Here is a 20,241-nt window from a genome sequence, read left to right on the forward strand (position 1 = left end):
AAATTATTTCTTACAATTTGTAACTAACGTTTTATCTGATCACTGATAAAGTGAAGTCAAGTGAAGACCAAATTTCTTTGACCGGAATCCAAAATTCGTTGGCTACCATTGGTTTTATTAGTCTTGTTAGTAATTACTTAATTAAGTTTTTTTGTATGAAAATGTATCCAAATTTACAAAGGTAAAAAAATATTAATATTTTTTAAAATATTTAAAAAATTTATTTAAACAATAAATAATCATTATCTGTTATGAACTGGCAGACAAAGATTATGCAGAAGTTAATTTCAATGATTGGAAGGTGACTACAAACAATACATTGACATGAGTAAGCAATATTTTCAAGGACAATGAAGGCGTATACTTCTAAAATAGTAATTCGCAGTTTAAACTTTATGTATTTTCAGTTTATAATCATATCATTATGATGTTTTTTGAATAATACACTATTTTATTACAATTTAAAATTTTTCTTAACCCCATGATCATGAATGTATTTTTTCTGAATTTGAGATTCTATCAATAAAAATAATATCATTGTACATTTCAGTTTAGATTTTTTTCTTCTGGTATTTCTACTTCTTGTTTTAAACTCATTCTAAAATGGCCGGCAAACGTTGTTCGTAATAAATTTGAAGAGACTAAAGCAAACTAACGGAAGGCGAGATAAAGCTACCCATGGAGCGGAAACCGCAGGCCATTCGTTAGCTTCAAAATCCGCTTAACATTTCAAAGGACTGTCAAATATACAGTTTCGTTGTATTCAACAACGTATTATTTATTTATTGGTGATTTATACGAAAGAAGATATAAGAGAATTGTGTGGAAGATGAAATTAAATTAGCAGTTGGACTTAAGAATCGATTCATCTCTATCTTGGTCACATGAAGCTTGGAGCACAACCTCATGCATTTATAACATATGATTTCTCATTCGAGAGGTTACAGCATTACCATTACATGTTACCTGACTGTTGTATGTGCTTTAGTTTATCGGAGAAAAGTAGGTTATGGCGTTATAATTCAGACAGAACTAAAATTATGGTAATTGACTCGCTAACAAGACCACTGCACCTGCCTGTCAAGATCCTGAGGGAGGACTGCTTTTCTAACTTCAGCGTCGAAGAAGATAACGATTACCCTCGCCCGCGGACAAGATGGAACAGACGAAGCGAACTGTGGCTGTACCTGAAGGGGCAGTGGGAGCACTGCTCGGAGCAGCCCAGCACCTGCTACTTGGCCTACAGGTGGGCACACTTCGCGGTACTGCTGGTATGTCTTGTCCTCTCCCTCGTGACCTGCCCCGTCGACTACGCCCTCAAGTGCTACATCTACATGACCACATGGGCGCAATGCTTCCACCTCTACCAGGCGGCAATAGGCGCGGCCATTGTCACCATGGGCTACCGCTCCAACGAGCCCCATAGGACCATATCCCCTCAGCTTGTGTCCCTCTATGGGGCACACCACGCCACCTCCGTGTCTCTGGCCCTCGCCGTTTCCTTTGTGTATTGGATCTTCATCTACGACCGAGGAGCTGACAAGCTGACACTGGCCAAGATCACTTCTCACGGCATCAACTCGGTAGTAATGCTGTTGGACCTGCTATTGGTGGCCCACCCGGTCTACCTCTTGGACATTGCGTTTCCTCTCTGCTTCGGCTCTGTGTACACCATGTTCACGGTGGCCTACCATTACGGCGGGGGCACTAACGCCAAGGGGGATGCATACGTCTACAAGATTCTGGACTGGAGCCAGCCAATGGACGCAATGTCCTTCGCTGTCATCGGGATGTGCATCCTCATCTTCATGTTCCTCTTGGTCTGGTTCGTGGCCAACCTGAGGAGCAGTGTCGCTGCCAGGCTCAAACCCACCTACATTATAGTTCACATTTAGCTGCTTGAATACAACATCTATTTAAATAAATTGTATAACCTGCTTCCACAATTGTATTGTTTGATTTTAAATTGATTTATTTTTATTAAAGGCATCATATATGAAACTAACTAGTGTGATCTCGTTTGTGAATTATCTCATGTTACGTACTCATGATTCGTAACAAACCAAAAACTGTTCCTAGTGTCTTGGTGTTTCCCCAGCATACTCCTCACTAATATAACCTTTTCCAACGTTATCACTCGTTATCGAAGTGTTAATAGTTTTTATTATGAAAAAAATAATTATCATCGGTTTATTTATCCTTTGATTATATAAACTAACGTACATCTGTTTCACTTGTAGTAGATGTATAATTAATATGTGGCTTTTACCTGGTGTTAATGGGTCAAAGTCTTAAGTGGAAACTGAGTCAATTTTGTTAATTAATAGACTCAGCCTACCATCACCCTCTCCCCTGAGGTACCATTGTTAATTCTGTTTATATATCCTTCCCATTTCATCTCTATACATCTTAGTCAGTAGCATAAAGTTATTATGTTGAATAGCATTACCGTATGTAAAGAATCCATGGCTATAATATTCCCTTAATGAATTCCGTATGAGAAAAACACATCGAAAATAGGCAAACCATTAGTTGATGAAGTTCCGACATAAATGGAATGCATCCTCAAAGGAGGTTAAACATAACCAGCTCATAGGAGCAGTAAAGTAATTGCTTCACATCGGGCCGGAACCCAAAGAGGATTGAAGTGGACTGAGGGAAATAAAACGAACTGAGATAGTATTATGCGGTTGCCCCTGAGGGTTAGGAGGGGGAAGGCCCTGTATTCGTCACCACTCAATTTTTATAATTTAATGGTTTCCCATTTCTTACAAATTGGTCAATTTCCTTTCTAGATCGTTTCTCCTGACATTTTGTTGTACTTTTTTTTATCTTTTGAATATTGGAAAATTACCTTCACATCCATAGTGAAAAAGGGTATCGTAATCGTTTGGGAACCATTTTTTTCTGTATTTGTATTGGTTGTTTTTTGCGTTCCTATATCATGGATACGTTCAGTATATCCACTAGCTACCTTAGGTTTTTTATATCCATACGAATCCCATTATGTTTCCAAGTCTGGAAATCACAAAGGCAACCACCATGTTTTAAAATAATTGAAAAAGCTGTATTTCCGACCCACTTTGCATTTTTGTATTTATCTGTCATTAATAAGTGCTTATAATAATAAGGTTTTCGGATAATTTGCTTATGTTAAATTTACAACAAAAACTAAGTCTCCGACAGTCTGAAGTTGAGTTCTTTTATGTTTGCAAGAATAATTATTCATAACACACTTCTTTCCTACTTTTGTGTGAGAAGATGAGCGATCGAGTCTCAAGCCAACGTTTTAGCCGCTGGCACATTTTTCTTCATTGAATATAATATCAATTAATGCATTATTAATATATTAATAAATAATTACTAAAGAAATTCGTATTTATAAATTGCACTTCCAGATTATAAGAAATATATTGCATACTGAAATTTTTTTTTTATTTAATTATATTTGTTCAACTAATTTTATGACACTATACATTTTTTACCTCTCAAAAGTTCGGGCCCTGGAGATTTCATCCTTTCCTCCACTAACAATAGAGGGGATAAGTTTTATTTCTTGATGATGTTTTTAAATATATTTAATTCTAGAATTTAACTAGAAAATTTTAAAACATTAATTAATTACTAAAATAACACGCTGTTTTACTTTCGTAGGGTTAAGTTTGCCATCTGTGCTAAGTAAATTGTGGATACTAAAGTCCAAACCAAAGTTTATTTGACCATTACAACAAAAAGTTAAGGAAATCATTGTTCGCCCTTGAACATTTTCTTTAGAACGCATCTTGGAACTTTTTTTTTTTTCAACATTTAATACTGCTCGTTGTGGTTTCCGTCAAATCAACTTTAATACTCCTCCCGAGTTTCCATGCCTTGACAAGTAAGACTGTTTTTATACTTATTTTAGAGGTTTGACATGTAAGACTGTTTTTATACTTATTTTAGAGGTTTGACAAGTAACACTGTTTTTATACTTATTTTAGAGGTTTGACAAGTAAGACTGTTTTGATACTTATTTTAGAGGTTTGACAAGTAAGACTGTTTTTATACTTATTTTAGAGGTTTGACAAGTAAGACTGTTTTGATACTTATTTTAGAGGTTTGACAAGTAAGACTGTTTTGATACTTATTTTAGAGGTTTGACAAGTAAGACTGTTTTTATACTTATTTTAGAGGACCATCCATATATTAATACTTTCAGAAAGTTAAGTCAAATATTAATATATAATAAATAATTTAAATGATAACTCATTGTGTAATAATAATAATTTGATATACTGTTTTTTATGTTGAAAACTCATTTATAACTTATATGCACTTCGTATAACTTAAATAATATAAAAGTTTATAAATAAATACATATATAGTAACATATGATGTATTAATGAAGAAGTTAGATGTTTAGAATTCTAGCTATAGAACTCTAAGGGAAGTTATGAGTGAACAAGTTCTGATCATTATTTTTATGGGGTGCTGCGGTCATCCAATTACATCGCCTAACGAACCTTACGGTCGTTCTTCTCTTTCCTAGTTTTCACAAAAGTTTCCCAACATTTTTCATAGACTACCTTCCAAGAAACGATTATTGTAGTAAAATATTTGGGAATCCCTAACGCGTATTTTTTTAAATGCATCGAATGTATAATAATGCAGTTATTAAGGATATATAATCAGGGTAGTAAGATCAGATTTGTTTTTACTTTTATTACTTGAGGATTTTATGCTTTTATCTTGCATTTTGAGCTTAACGATGCTCTTAAACTTACAAATGTTATTGTGATGTTTCCTATTATTTTTGCGCTGTATGGAACGTCGAACACTGATTTGGAGTTTGTGATGGTACTAATGGTGATAAATTTATTTGTATCCTACTCACATAATTTGATTTAAGGGCTAATGGTGGCCCTTAGATCAAATTATGTGAAATTTTGTATCAATAGTTAGTTTTTAAGTAGGACAATACTGTGAATGTAATGAACTTTAGCTTAAAATTCTACATTGAGTTAGGGTTGAACATTTAAATAGGAATGAAGAATTGAAAAATGATTTTTTTTTTCCAACAAAAATGTAGGAACAATACAATACGAACTTAGTTTTTTCTATAAGTGGATATTTTGACTTTGAGTAGCCTCCTCCTAAAAGATGTTTGATCCCCTTTCTACCAAAAATGTACAAATTATCGTAACGTTATTAAATGTAAAAAATTATTATATATTTTGCTGGATAGAGTCAAGTTATGTAAATCTTACTTATGGATATATATAGTTAAACAGTCTGTGTGGTTCTGGCATCACTATTGCAGTTACTGTATAACCCTTGCTCCGTGTCCATTTATAGCTTATTTAAACATCAAATTGTTGAAACTTTTACTTGTATAGTCATATCAATACAACCGTATAGTTATATCAATACAAAATTTATTATTAAAGGTTTAATAATTTTACAAGGCTTAAAATATTTGTAAGTTAAACAAATATTTGTTGTATGGAAGCAAGGATAAAGGGATGGAGAATTGGGTGATTAAAAGCATTTTTTAAACAATACAATAGTAGTTTATCGTTTATGTATGATAATAAATTCTATTATTTATTTTTTTAATTTCAATTTTGTATTAAATACACTAGGCATCGTATTATTTTATTTTTTTTAAGAATATTTGTTAATTTCTTACCAATCTGTTATTCTCAATCAATTTTCTTAATGCCTCTTATTTTATCTCTAGTAAAATTATTTTTGGAAATCTTCATGTGTAGCAAATCTCGTCCATGAGAAATATTCTTCATGTATTTATAAACTTTCTCACTCAAATCCGCTAGTTCGCTTCAGTCATTCTATTCTGTTATCATGACCCTTCAGGATGTCTGAAAAGAAGTTGGCATAAAGACCTCTTAATATTACTTGAAACTCATTGCCATGTAATAATACAGTAATGTTATATTAATTGCACATTTACATACGTAGCTTTGTTACAGTTTTGTATTTGAATAAATATTTAAACAAACTTTATATGTCAGAGCTAACTATAACTATTTTTTTTTTAAATTAGAATAATAATTTTCTTCATAGATGATTACTGATGAGCCTTCATGAATCGTGTCCATTGTAGAAACGTCTGAATCTTGGTGAAATGTAGGGACTTGTAAGTCCCTGAAGTTGAAGCACTACACCCCTCCTCCATTTGCAATATGCATATGCAAGAGGCATTTTAAATGGAAGCAATGCTGACCTTTTGGGTTCCTTTTCTGTAGTACCTGGCAGAAGTATGCTTTTAGCAGCCTGGGGGCAGAACCGCTAGCATCACCTTATCTGGAGCTGTCGAGTTGGTGTGTGAATTCCTCTAGATCCCAAATAGGAATGGCTGTCTTGGAAATTAAGGAGAATCATCATTTTTATAAAAAATAATATTTTTACATGTTTTATAAAGGTGTCGTTCAAGATCTGTATATTATCCATAAATTTTATTTTGGTTTTTAAATGAAGTTTAAAAGTTTCATACTTCGATATCTAGAAAAACTTATTTCTGTTTACCTAGGTGCTTTCTCAACTGTCAACCTTAATATTCTATTTAAAAGTATACTTTTTTTTTTTTAATGTTTGTGCTTTTTTTAAAGCCTAAAATAGAAAAAAAGAAACATTAAAGTAATAAATTACTACTTTAACCTTAGTTACTTAGAGAAATAAAAAAAAAACACTTGAGATTTAGCTTAACGAAATTTATACTCCCAAATTTATTCAGCCTATCATATCCCATTCTATAGTTCACAGAGCCCATTTCCAATCCATTGCAATTGAATGTAATATTTCCTTTATCGGAAAGGTATAGTAGCTGACCGCACCATCTCCCAAGGCTATTGTATATTGTATCCTGGCCAAGTCTTTGTTCCCAGGATCTAAGTTCTCACCTACGGAGTCTCTACAATGGTGTCCTATATTATTGTCTTGTGATAATTTAGGGCGGTATTTAAGCTATTGTTGGAATAATTGTCATAATTGAATAATGGATTTTCCTCAGGGTCTTCTTTAACCAAGTGAACTATTCAGTCTGTAAAGTAATTGATTTTATTTGTTATAAGACATCAGTAAATGTTTTCCTAAAAGTTTTTTTTTTGAATAATAAATTATATTTATTTTCTATAATATTGTTTCCATCATTTTAAAGATCTATTTTTCAACCTAATTGGTTCTATTCCTGTCGGTGTAGTTTGGAAGACGCTTTATTATGGCCACGTCTTACCTGTTCCCCGCCATGTCCTTGAAAGAACCACGAACATCAACTTTCTTCTCTTGAGTTGAGGGATACTTGTTGGGTGCTAGGACCAGAGGATATGAAGTGTTCCATAATGTTCCACGATTGTTGTGGTCCTACCAAAAAATACAACCGACCAAATTTTGAAATCGAAAAGTGATCATCTTTCTATTTCAAAACACAGATGCTATTAATTTACTAGTAGGCTGTATTTGTTTGAATTTTAGCGGACTTTATTCCTGGTGGGATAGTCATAAATTCTAATAGGTACTTTATAATAAAAAAAACTTGCAAAAACGTAGAATGCGATTTAGCTCCTATGACAAGGTGGGGTTTAACGCTTTCTCGAGGATATGACGGGGAACTGGTCAATCCCATGGTCACACCAAAGCTCTCACCATCGAAGTGGCCATCATTCAGAAAATTAGAAAAATATTCAATGGTTAGAGTAATGTAAATATTTTAGAAAATTAACAAAATTTAGTTTTCCTCCTACTAACATGTGTATCAATTTTACACCCAATAGCTTTGTAATTGAAAAAAGAAAAATGGCTGTTTGTAACCTAATAGTTAATACGTCTCACTTGTCTTAATTGAAGTTCAAAAGGGTGCTAAATCATTTTAACCGACAAACAATAGATTATCTGTGATTGCCTTGAGCGTCTATGGTTGTGTGGATACTCAGTTTATTCGAATCTGAAACACTATTGTGTCGTCAATAATGTAGGAAAAAAATTCTAGTAAAATACTTGATTTTTCTTTTTGGTTTTGAATAATTGCCCTATTTCAGTTGAACAATTGCGCTAACTAACCGTAAACTGTAATTGACAAGAGAGGCCTGACGCTGCCTTCCAATCGACTTACACAGAGAAGCCACTCAAAGAGCGAGACAGTTCCTCCACTGACTAACAACACAGCCGCTTAGAATTCCATCCTCTGTCTCCCAAGTGGGTTGCGTACTGTTTCACGAAACACGGCCTGAGAGTTGGATTAGTTTCCACTTATCTAAGGTTGGATGTAGTTAACAAAATATATACGTTTTTCTTTTTATCGATTTTGAAAAAGTATACATTCTATTAATACTATATTTATTATTCCTTGAAAATGAATAAATAACCTATTTACGTTCTCGGTTCGAAAATAAATCGAACTTTGTCTACTGACAAAAGTATTTGTTTGACGTTTAAAGACGATAAAAGTTCTTCATTGGCTCAAGTCGGTCATATCTCTTGTTCAGAAATACTTTCCTTTTCAATCTCCTTGTTCGAAAATAGACCAAGAATAAAACAGAGAGAGCGGTATATGAGGCATATATCTGTCAGGGGTGTTCCTATATCTAACAGCTGTGGCAGCTTTTCTTTTTCGGTTTTTTGTTTGTTACACCTCGCCCGTTTTTGTTCTTCCCATCCCGTACTTATCTTTACTTTGTTTTTCTCTCTGAAAAATCTTTCTTTCTCTCTTCCCATCATGTTTCTCCGTAAACAGCCGCAAAAAAGGCTATAAATTTTATTTTGTCTTTTTACAACGGTGACAATTGATAAGCCCTGCCTTGAATTCCTTGAATTGCAGTGTTTTTATTTTTTTTTTAAATGTCGGTGTGGTCTACCTATATTTATTTTATTTTTTTAATTTGTTCACATTATCGTTATAATTCGGGTTCTAAAAGTGTTTTATTGTGTGCAGATTAAGTTGTTAATTAAATTACATTAGTGGGTTGTAATTATTGTTTATATTGGTGCATGACTTCTATTATGTTTATTAAAAATAAAAAATGTAATTTAAAATAATTAAAATACTCGGTCCATTTTTATCATTATCATAACTGTATTGCCAACTAAAATAATTTAGCTTTTTTTTACATTCAATTTCGAAATGTTCTAAATTTCTTTCTGTTCCAACACGGCTTACAAATATTAAGCCCTTTTAAGCCTACATTTATTATTGATATTTTTAATAGCCGAGACCTGCTATTGTAAGACGTCATTAGAGTGCTTCCGATGGTTAGTTTCTCTACACACCTGTAACACTCCATTTTAACTGAAATCAAATTTACCAAATGTATTATAATGTACAGTTGTGAATAGCAATAAATAATTAAATTTTGAAAATACATACATATTTTCTTTTTATACTACTAACATAGAGAAGGAAATTGCTTGGTTCATGAGCCATCCAGACCAAACAAACCTATGCTAAACCTGGTTGGTGCGGATGAATTTCCATCTCTATAGTGAAAACTCTCCTTTTTTCCATCAGGGGCCTTTTGTGCCGGTCTGGAAAGAGAGGGGAAGGGCTTTTAGATTTTCATTATTTCCACGCACATACAATCTCTGGACTCGATCGTTGAGCCGACCCTATTGTTTTCACGCTTCTTTTTCTTATAACGTCCGCATCGGAGTCTATATCCTCCAGGAGAAGGAATAATAAAAAAAAAGATAAACATTATACGGTACGTTTGAGAAAGACGATGAAATCGAGGAGAAGATATGATAAAAAAAAAGTTGGATGATGGGAAACTTTATCCATTTTTGTCCTACTTTCACCTATACGTGTATTTTATGTTACAGAAAATACGTAGTTAAGAACATATTTAAAAGAAAAAAGGAAAAACAAACTATATATTTTTTTTTCGTTTCTTACGATCTGTACCTTTTTATTTTGAAAAAGACTTATTAGAATAATATAATGATAAGTGTAAGTAAGTACTTCAAAGTTTGCTATTCACAATAGTTAATAATCAAGCTCTTTAATTATTTATTGTTTTATTATTATTTTATATTTATTGTTTCTTAAATCAATATATGAATTTATTGTACACATAACGGTGTTGTTATTTTTTTTTCACATTCTTTATGTCATATAAAATATTAAAGTTGCTAAAATCTGTGTTATTTTATTATACAATTTTTTTTTATAAGTTATAGGCTGAGTTTGACACATGCCCATTGTATCAATACTGTTAGAGTTAGATTTGGTAAATTTTAACTTCCTTTTGATATCATTAAAGTTTGAAATTAATTAGTTGAGTACTCCAGGAGCTGTAAATAATTTCCATGATTTTTTTGCTAGAAAATTACCATTACACATCATGCAAAAAATTTGTTCGTGATAGAAGGGAATGGAATTAAATTTCGCTTTTAGTACACCATAAAATATTGAAATCTCTCAAAATCATCAAATAAAGTTTTTTGGTTCTGAACATGTTTTATATTGTTCAAATGCATTTCTTTGATCAACAGAACATAAATACTAAATAAAAAATGGGTTCATTGCTAGAGGACATGCTATAGGGGTCGTTAAAGAGCTTGTGATTCCTAACAATCTGGAATTGTCATTAAATAAAATTTAGTTGCCTATAAGATATTTTAATGAGCAAGAGATTAAACCTAGAAGGGTTTTTATAGTCCATAAACTTGTTATTATTAGTTATAACTGTTCTAATATATGAGCAATTACTTCTGTTCCTGTGAAATTACTGAAATACATGATAAAAGCTAGTTTATAACTTGAAATGTGCCGCAAAAACTAATTAGAGTTAATATTTCAGTTACCTGCATACATACTTATTTATATAAATATAAATTATTTTGTTATACTACGAATAAGAAATAACATTAATTTTACTTATGTAAAATAAAAATAATAATTATAAGTTGTGAGAAAACATTACTGCACATTATTATTTATTTATATTTTAATAAATCAGATAACAAATCTATTGTTTAATACAAACTAATTTTTCATTACATTTGTTTCAATGGAAATAGGATATAGGACTTCGTTAACTCTTACTGTTTATTATTCATTTGTATTTCTGCAAATTTAAATTAATTTTTTAAAAAGCAATAAACTATTTTTTTTAAAAAACTGAATATACTATCCATGGAAACACGAAAATATTTATTTCATTTACTCATTTCTTTTCATTATCCATTACCTTCTTCCACTTTATGTATATATAATCTAATTTTATATATATTTTGATTTCCAACGATAGGCCATACATCCATATTATTACTTTTACTTCTGGAAATTATTTTAAACGTGGAAAAGTAGTGCTACTTTATTAAAATATCAAATTACTCCATGGTTTATATTCATCCATATTTTTAATAATTCTAACAATGGTAAATAATTAATATAAATAATGAGCCACCAGAGATGGTTAATTATTTCAAATTAAAATAGAAATAGAAAAAAAAATTAGAGACTGCTATTTTTAAAATCCGGCATCAAAGCCCTTTTAAACTATTTCAATGAGGATTAAACCTGCTGCTATTAACAACAATTTAATTTTCCTTTTACTAAACGAATTTAATCAAAACTTCAAGACCTGTTTTTCGAAGAAATGATGAAAAAAATCGTGAAATGGTTCTTTAGGTTAATCGATTTTGAAGATGAAGTTTCTGTAACATTCCAGTTATAGATCTACCTTGAAATTCATAATCTTTATATCGTGTATGATTCATTTTTAAAAATTGACCGCGTATACTTGCCGTTAAAACATCGGATACTTAATTTTCCGAAATTCGCAATACTTCTCCTTAATTTATTTTTAAATAAATACTTTTACTCACTTAAATGAAAATAGGAAGTTGAGAGGTGATTCATATAGTTTATACATAGCTCGTGCCAAACTTCTTTTTACTTTAGTCAGTAAAAGCTCCTGTACCCCACATGTTGTTTAAAAGCACTGGTTCACATTTGCATAAGGTCATCACGCCGAGATCAGAAGAGCATGTTGCATAAGTTCGGACTGGACCTAACTCAGCGTGAAAGCTTTGTTGATGAAATTTGTTGCGTGTACTTTGAGTCTAAAAAGCGTTGTAAAATTAGTTGCACAAAGGAGAGCGGATTGTTTAGTAAAATAATTCTATGTGTTAAAACTATAATTCCAGACTGCGTTATCGACGTATTAATTAGCTATCTACAATATTCCGTCGAGGATCACGTGCCTAATTAGTTGATGAGATGTGAACTCATCTCCTCGTTAATTTTTCGGTTTCTCCTAATCACCAATTTTCACTTTCTCGATAATTATCGGTAAAGTGTTTGGAACTTGAAGGCCTCTTAGGCGCCTCTTTAATGCCGTGTAAGTCTCAACAAAGAGCTGAAAACAGTGAAGTATTCTTCCTCAAAAGGTTTCGAAAGTAAAAAGTAGACCATGAGAATCTGTTATTTCTTCTGGCACGACTGAGTCGTTATCTAACGCCGGTGAGTAATAGGAGTGTCTCTGTTGCAAGCTTAGTTTGTCTCGATTGTTTGCTCCAGCTGTCTCTGAAATTAAACTTCTATTGGCTTACTGAACGTTATGTGTTTAATAATGTACTGGAAATTCTCTACTCTCTGCAACAGTTATATTTTTGGTATTGCTTCTGCTCTCATCAATATTCTCTTAATTAAAACGTAGCATATATATCTTCCAATTTTATATGTATACTAAAGGGGAGGGGGTCCTGTTCTGAGAACGGTTTTAGTATTGTTTATTTCTCTCTCCTCACCTTTTCTCAATTTATATAGCGTTAACTTATTAATTTGTTAGTAATTTAGTATTATTTTTATACACCTAATTTTTTAAAACTTAACAAATATTAAAAAAATAATCAAACATTTTCTATTGATATAACTTAAGAAGTGGACAAAGGACTGAGGTTACACATTACTTGCAGCACCGACGACAGATACATGCTAATTGCTTTTATTATGTAGACTAGTAGGAAGTTCCGTCCTAGGTTTTCTTTCACCCTAACCGTTGTAACCGATGGAGTTGAGGTGTCACCTTACCATTCTGGGGGGTTGGTGACTTTTATTTCGTAGTGGTCCCACGGAATAAAAACATGACCCTCCCACTCTGGTTAGAATAGGTCGGTAACTTGTAGGATTACAAATGACCGGTATGACTTGTATATTTGGTCATACAAGAAACCTTCGGGTTCACTGCTGATACCACCATTTGTTGTCTGTATACATTTGTCCTGTGAGGTCCTTCCGAACCCAAATCTATAAGATCATCCAAGACACGATCCTCTCACCTACGTTTCGGTCTACCCGTCGTGCATAAACATTTAATTTATTAAACATAAACGTTTAACCTTTAATGGATCCGTGCATTAGTAAGTTCTATAACCTTACTCGTCCATCTTATTCACCACTATGTTGGATTATATTCATCGGGTGCAGTTTCCTTAGTTCGCCGACTAAATTCTTCCGTTTCTTTATCGGTCCCAATATTTTATGCGATATCTTATTTTTTAAAAGAATGAGGCTCTGTTTCTCCTTAGGTTTAAGAGGAATAACAGAGATTATCGTTTTTGAAATATAATGATCACTAATACAGTGTGTAAGTCGTTACATTATTTGTAAGTACTAATACACAGATATACTAAAATTATTTTTATTCTTTACTCCATGGTTCATGAATATGCTGCTGAGAAAATTTTACTGTAGCATAGACTCTAGGAACTTGTTGGGAAAATCTTCGTTTATATCGGAATAGAACCTTCTAGTTTTATTATTCTTATTTTTAGCGCAATATTTGTAGAGTAACAAATATAGAGCTTACAGTTATACTTAAGGAAATGTTTAGAAAAACCAACTGAACGCAGCCGGTACATAATTACCCATGGAAGAAGAAATTAAGGATGGGATGCCCGGCGGAAAAAGAAAATTTAAATAGGAAGATGTTCTCCATCTGCTGGGTCTAATTTCGTATTCAATTTAATTCTGGTCCTAAAAAAAATATATATTTTCACTACTATGCAAATAAGTATTTACCATACGGTTTTCATTACTGTTTATTTATATTTTTAGAATTATAAGTGAAGAAATATTTTATATTTTGTCGGAAAATGAACCTACCGTTATATATTCAGTCTCTAACGGAAACTGAATTGGACTAACGGCATCATTGCAATATTTTGCCGCTCTTATAATAAGTATTCTTACAGAGAACAAAGAATATTCTATTTTGATAGTTCTTCTTAAGCAGTAAAAAAGTTAGTTTTTCATAACGAGTTGTCTTCTGCGGAGTGGTTGGTTGTTTTGTTTAATGGTACAAAACATTGTGGTTAGTTGTGGTAAATTTATTTGATTAATTTATTGTCTATTTCAGGAAGATAATAAAATTTTGAAAAATAGTAAATTTAAAGAAAAAAAGGTTAGAAATAATTTACACTTTAATTTAAAAATAAAAATAAAATAAAAACCATAAATATAAAAATAATTTATTAGTATTTTATTTATTTATGCACATCGGTTATAGTTTAGAGACTTTCAGGGGAGTTGGCCTAGTAAATGAAATAACAAAACAAATGTAAATACAAGATAAGAAAAAGAACCAAAAAAAAAAAAAAATGAATTTGAACGAAATAATAGGGAAAGGAAAAAAATTAAAAAAATTTAGTTTTCAAAATAAAATAAAACAAATTATTAGCTTAAATATAACTAAATACGAAAAGAAACCAATTTGGTATAAATTTTAATCATAAAAAGGTAATAAAATAATATTTAAAATATTACTTACTGAAAATACAAAATACTAACATTTCTTTAGTTAGTAATGAAGAGCCAGAAGAATATGAATAAAAATAAATACTTAAAAATATTCTGTCTGTAAAATATTGGTATTTATATATTTTCTAACAGAAAAAAATAAATATTACAAAACAACTAAAAATTTCTTAATGAATCAAAAAGTAAATTGAAACAATTGAGCAAATACTGAATTATTAAACTAATACTTCATTAATAATAAATCAAATAATAAAAAAACAAACTTTGAAATAACAAGAGTGAGTCAATGTTACTAATTAGTTGAACAGTTTCCTTACTTTAAGGAGATATATAATTAAATAATAAAACATCATTTAATTTATTTTGATGCTCTGGCTCTGAAAAATTTAACAAAGTTAAAAATTAGTGCCTCACGTTTTCAAATGAATATATATATATATACACATACATACACACACTCATAATTATTATTCTGTCAGTGAAGTAAAAGCTGGTTAAGTTGAAATGCTCTGAATTAAATCGTAAAAAATAAATAAATGTCGTGATAAATTATAATAGAGAAGGTTGATAGTGATAAAAAGTTTTAACTATTAATTTAATGGTAACAATTGACTAATTAGGGTAATTTGTGGATTGATTTAATGACCTGGGCAGAATAGCTTGCATAAAGTTAATCCTTGAGGATGGACAAATTGGCCGAAACGTTGGACTTATAAAGGAATAAAAAAAATGTTGAGACTAAAATAGGATACATTTTATTTATTTAAAGGAAATAATAATAAGAAAAATTTTATTTTGGGGATGATCCATATTATATCCCTATTAAGAAGGTTAAAACCTAAATTGGTGATGTTCATTAACTTCACTTGACTTTGGGCCATTTTTTCAATTTCCTTTGTAGCTTCTTTCTTTACTGACGTTGGTTGTGGTTTATATTGGTCGTAAATAGTAGAAATCCTGCTCTCGTTGGCCTTAGGTTTAAAATTTTGTGAAGTTGAATCCAACACCGGATCTTAAAGTTTATGTTTTTTTTTTTTTGTTTTTTTATATATTATTTTATTTATAAATACGTACATATATATTTTTTTTTCGCCCTTTTTAAGACAACTTCTCCCTTCATTTGTGGCCTCAATGGTTCCAATCACTTGTTCACTGATAGATGCCATACTCATTTCCTTGCATTTCAAAGGTATTATATAAAGCAATGTGCTGACATTAAGCGTGCTCATTTTCGTATTCTTTATCATTATTTCGTAAACTTTAAGAGATCTCTTCTCTTTTCACTTTCCCATGGCAGTGGATAATGACGAGTAAGGAAGACGTTAGCAGCTCTTACGCAGTTTCCAAAGACACTCTTAATATTTCGCAATGGGGGTAATACTGAAACTGTGCGTGTCAAACGAATGGGGTTACATCAACCCCTAATAATGACTTAGGAGTCGTCGGTGACCATGACATAGTACTCTTTCTTGATTAAGTGCTCAGTTAATAGTCATTAATAAATATACAGTCAGGATGAAATATCTGTAACTCCATAGTCTGTTTCTATTTTATATATCTTGAATCACTGAGATAAATGTGTTATAATTACACAAACATTATATAATTTTATGAAAATTATTATTGAAAAAAACATTCTTGCCTTTGGCCGGCGCATTGGATTTACCATACCGCAGTACAGAGAATCTGAGATTCGAAATTTACTGATCAAACGATACTAATGAATATTGTAGTATACTTTTTTAATAGTTAAATTCTTTTCATTTTTAAAATAATTTACATAAGTTTTTTTATTTATTTTTTTTATTGTGTCAATATAAGTTAGTAAAATATAGCAAACTTATGCTTCCTACACATTTTTAAGAAACTAGTTTAATATCCATATCGTGCGTTGAGTATTGGTTCAGAAAGATTTTTACTGTCCCTTGATTATCATTGGTACCATGATATATTGATAAATATGAAAATAAAATATAATGCTAACACTTAGTTATATATTGACTACTTTATAAAACCCTAGGATTCATAGTAATTGTAAAAACTTGAGCATTAAAATTATTGTGAAATTTGGGGAAGAGAAATCATTACTTGCCATTGAAAATGTTTATCATTAAATAATGAATGAGTTTTAAATGTGTAGAAGAGTATATTTAATTGAAATATCAACTTTATCTTTAACAATAAGTAGTAGGAAATCCCGCATAATGAATGTTTTCAATAACCCATTCTCTAGCGCACACGCTCACACCAGCTCTCTCTCTCTCTCTCACTCACTCACACACACACACACACACACACACACACACACACACACACACACACACACACACACACACACACAATATTGATTTATTATATTATTTAGTTAATATGCCTTCAGATTTTTAAGTCTAATCAAAATTATTACAGGTTTATTATAAATTTTCTATTGATATAATTATTAAATGGGCCTGATTTAGGGTATATGGAGTAAACCTAATGCTTAAGCATTAGTTATAATTAATAAGAATTTTCTGTTGATATAACTATGAAATGGAAATAGGAGCTATACTGTACCCACTATATCACGACGGAGATTACCAGACGCCTTTAATATTAAGATATACAATTGAGATTTTTTATAAATACATGAAATCAAATTAAAATATTTATTAATTCTTATTTATGAAACTATATGGATATCACAAAAAAAAAATTATTTTTACAGTAGTTTTTATTTTATTTATTTTTTTATTGGTTTCATATAAAATACCTTATGCCAGGCGGGACCTGAAACGTTTATTTATCTGACAAGTGAAATTAGTTCTAAATCAGTTAAGGTGCTTACTGAAGAATAAACTCTGGCAATTGTATTAATATAAAAGAAGAAAACGACGTCCCTTGATTGCTGGTTGCTCAATTACTATTCCGACAGTGGACTGGACTCGATTGAGAGAGAAGACAATAAGGCGAAGACTAGGAATTGATGGCAGCGGACCAATGAGATCGGGGCTCTGGGTCAGTCAGCCAATAGGAGGCCTGTATTGACCTACACGATTGTCCAATAGCTTGTGCAGCTTCTACTGCAGTGCTCTATCCCTATTGGTCCTTTTATAACATAATCATTTATATAGATTGCGCTCAATAGCTGAATTCGGCCAATAAAACCGCGGAAAACATTGTGTTGCATTGTTGGCTGCTTATAAATTATATAACACTATTCTTGTAATTAGAATACTATAATAATAACATTATCCTTATTTTGATATGTTATAGTACTGTAAACTTGTCACCCTCAAAATTGGTTTTATAATAATATTCTGATTAATTGTCGAACAATCCAAAGAATATTATATTAAAATTATTTCAACTATTAATAATCAACCATGGGAAAGTTCTTTCTTATTATTTGTTTAAATTATTCTTCACTACGTCTGGCCATTATTTTTAAGTTCACAATTTTGTCGAACCGTGACTATCAAAGCTACCTAAACTCCAATTTTTTTTTTCATTAATTTCACTCCAGGAATAATGTATTGTGGGAAATTTAATTTTTAAACCTTCGCCGATCCAAAAGATTTTTTTTTTAAATTTTGAAATAAAGATATTATGAACATGCCTCTTCCGATATCTGATCCAGAGCTTTATTTTATGAAAATAAAAATGAATAATACCGTTTCAGTACAATTAGTACAGACAATGTACAATGAAACGTGACGCTAACAATAAAATAGACGTTGATTTTAGTGTAAGTTAACATTCTGATGAATTCACGAACGATTCAAACTATGAATAAAGAAATTTTATGATTCGTAGAATGTCATAAAATATTATAATATTATAGTGAAAAATAAATAAATGTCTTTAAGTACCTTAATATTTTTTTTTATCTAACGAGAGGTCTATACGAGAGAACTCGTTTCATCACATATCGATCCCTGCGCATATATACCAATAGCCACAATCCAACATGTGATATCTGTAGATAAAGTTAGTTACAATAAGATGCCTGTTCCGTTTGTAGGTTATCATGTAGGAAAAAAAAGTGTTTGAAACATGAATAAAGGTCGTGGCAAAGTTAAGAATGGTTCGTTTTTTAGATATCACTATATTCTTATCTACATCCTGTCTTCCAATCCGACAACTTGACTACTCTTTTCTCAACTGGAAATTCTATAATATAATTTTCTGTTTATGTATCATTTAAATATATAAATTAAATTATATTAATATTAGTTTGTTTTTGGTAAACTGAAAAAAAAGTTTTAGTAAATGGTCTAATTTTTATGTAAACTTTTGTTTTTTTTACAGGTGAGTACATGAATGAATGTTTTCATCATTGGTGAGTAGTAAGCTACAGTGTTTCTTTTTTCCTATATATTTTTAGTGATTACAAACTGATTATGTTTTACATGACTTTCTAAAGGTATAGGTTATTCATATGTAAATACTCGGCCCATTCAGCATTCCTGTTGCACTTACTAATTCACTTCTTATTTCTGTTTTAACGGGTTCGGGGAAAAAAAAAAAAAAAAAAAAAATTCAGCATTCCTATTATCATTTATATGCTGACGACTTACAAATTTACCTGTCCTTCTGTCCTCATGACACTTCAAGTGCCATTACTAAACTACAAGAAGAGATCAGTAGTATAAGCACTTGGGCAACAGACAATAAACTTACGTTAAATGTTGACTAAAGCTATAATAATTGGATATCTCTCTATCCTTAAATCTATCCCAAGACCCCCCCCCCCAACCTTGTACTAAACAATAATCCTATCTCATTCCATACGACAGTCATCAGGAATCTCAAATCTAAACTTAAACTTCTTGTGAATTGCGCAGTACAATGTATTTTCGGGATCAACAGAGTTACATATATAACCCAGTATGACGCTGAGCTGAAGTGGCTCTATCCATCCTTCCGATGCCAGTATTGTCTAGCTTCCTTTCTATTCCAAGTAATCAGTAAGTACTCAGCGCCCCTCCTATAAAACCTGCAGTTCACATTCTCAATCCTATCCCATACAACCAGGTGGAGTCCATCTGACATCTACCCTCCACCTCACCGAACTGCTGATAAATCATTTTTTAACCGGTCTGCACATCACTGGAACTCTATTCTCTCTAACATTCCATCGTTAAACTTTTACTTCACCAATCTATTCTGATATTATAATAGTACAGATGTAATTACCCTTTTTTTGTTTTTTATGTATTTAGTTGATTAGTTTTTTATGTGTTTAGTTGTTTAGTCTTTTATTTTTTTATCTCTGTATGTAAAATAATTTATATACAATTTTTATATAAGTTATAATTAACTGTGCCCACACTGTTTTTGGCTAATATATGTTGTATAATTAAAATAACCTTATAATTGTTGTAAAGAGACTTAGTCCCAGAATAATAAACTATTTTACATTTCATTCTTGTTACTGGACAACATGAGTATCGGGTGACGTATTACATTATGCTTAACACACATACACTGATGTCAGAATATTA

The 20,241-nt window shown here is 31.2% G+C and overlaps 2 protein-coding genes across 3 annotated transcripts in view; both read left to right on the forward strand.

Moving 5' to 3' along the window:
- Nucleotides 1-20,241, forward strand: part of RapGAP1 (Rap GTPase activating protein 1) — a gene marked incomplete at its 5' end in the record, with an annotated part of 482,599 nt that overhangs the window by 391,110 nt on the left and 71,248 nt on the right.
- Nucleotides 870-1,946, forward strand: LOC106692495 (protein rolling stone). The gene has a single exon (XM_014438472.2). The coding sequence runs from the start codon at nt 885-887 to the stop codon at nt 1,893-1,895; it is 1,011 nt and encodes a 336-aa protein (XP_014293958.2). The 5' UTR covers nt 870-884; the 3' UTR covers nt 1,896-1,946.

This window comes from Halyomorpha halys, unplaced genomic scaffold (genome assembly GCF_000696795.3).
Source record: "Halyomorpha halys isolate HHAL.00 unplaced genomic scaffold, Hhal_1.1 Scaffold58.1, whole genome shotgun sequence".
NCBI lineage: Eukaryota > Metazoa > Arthropoda > Insecta > Hemiptera > Pentatomidae > Halyomorpha > Halyomorpha halys.

Bases quoted from the DNA above. Each gene is read 5' to 3' on its own strand.
- LOC106692495 (XM_014438472.2), top strand. From the start codon at position 885: ATGAAGCTTGGAGCACAACCTCATGCATTTATAACATATGATTTCTCA.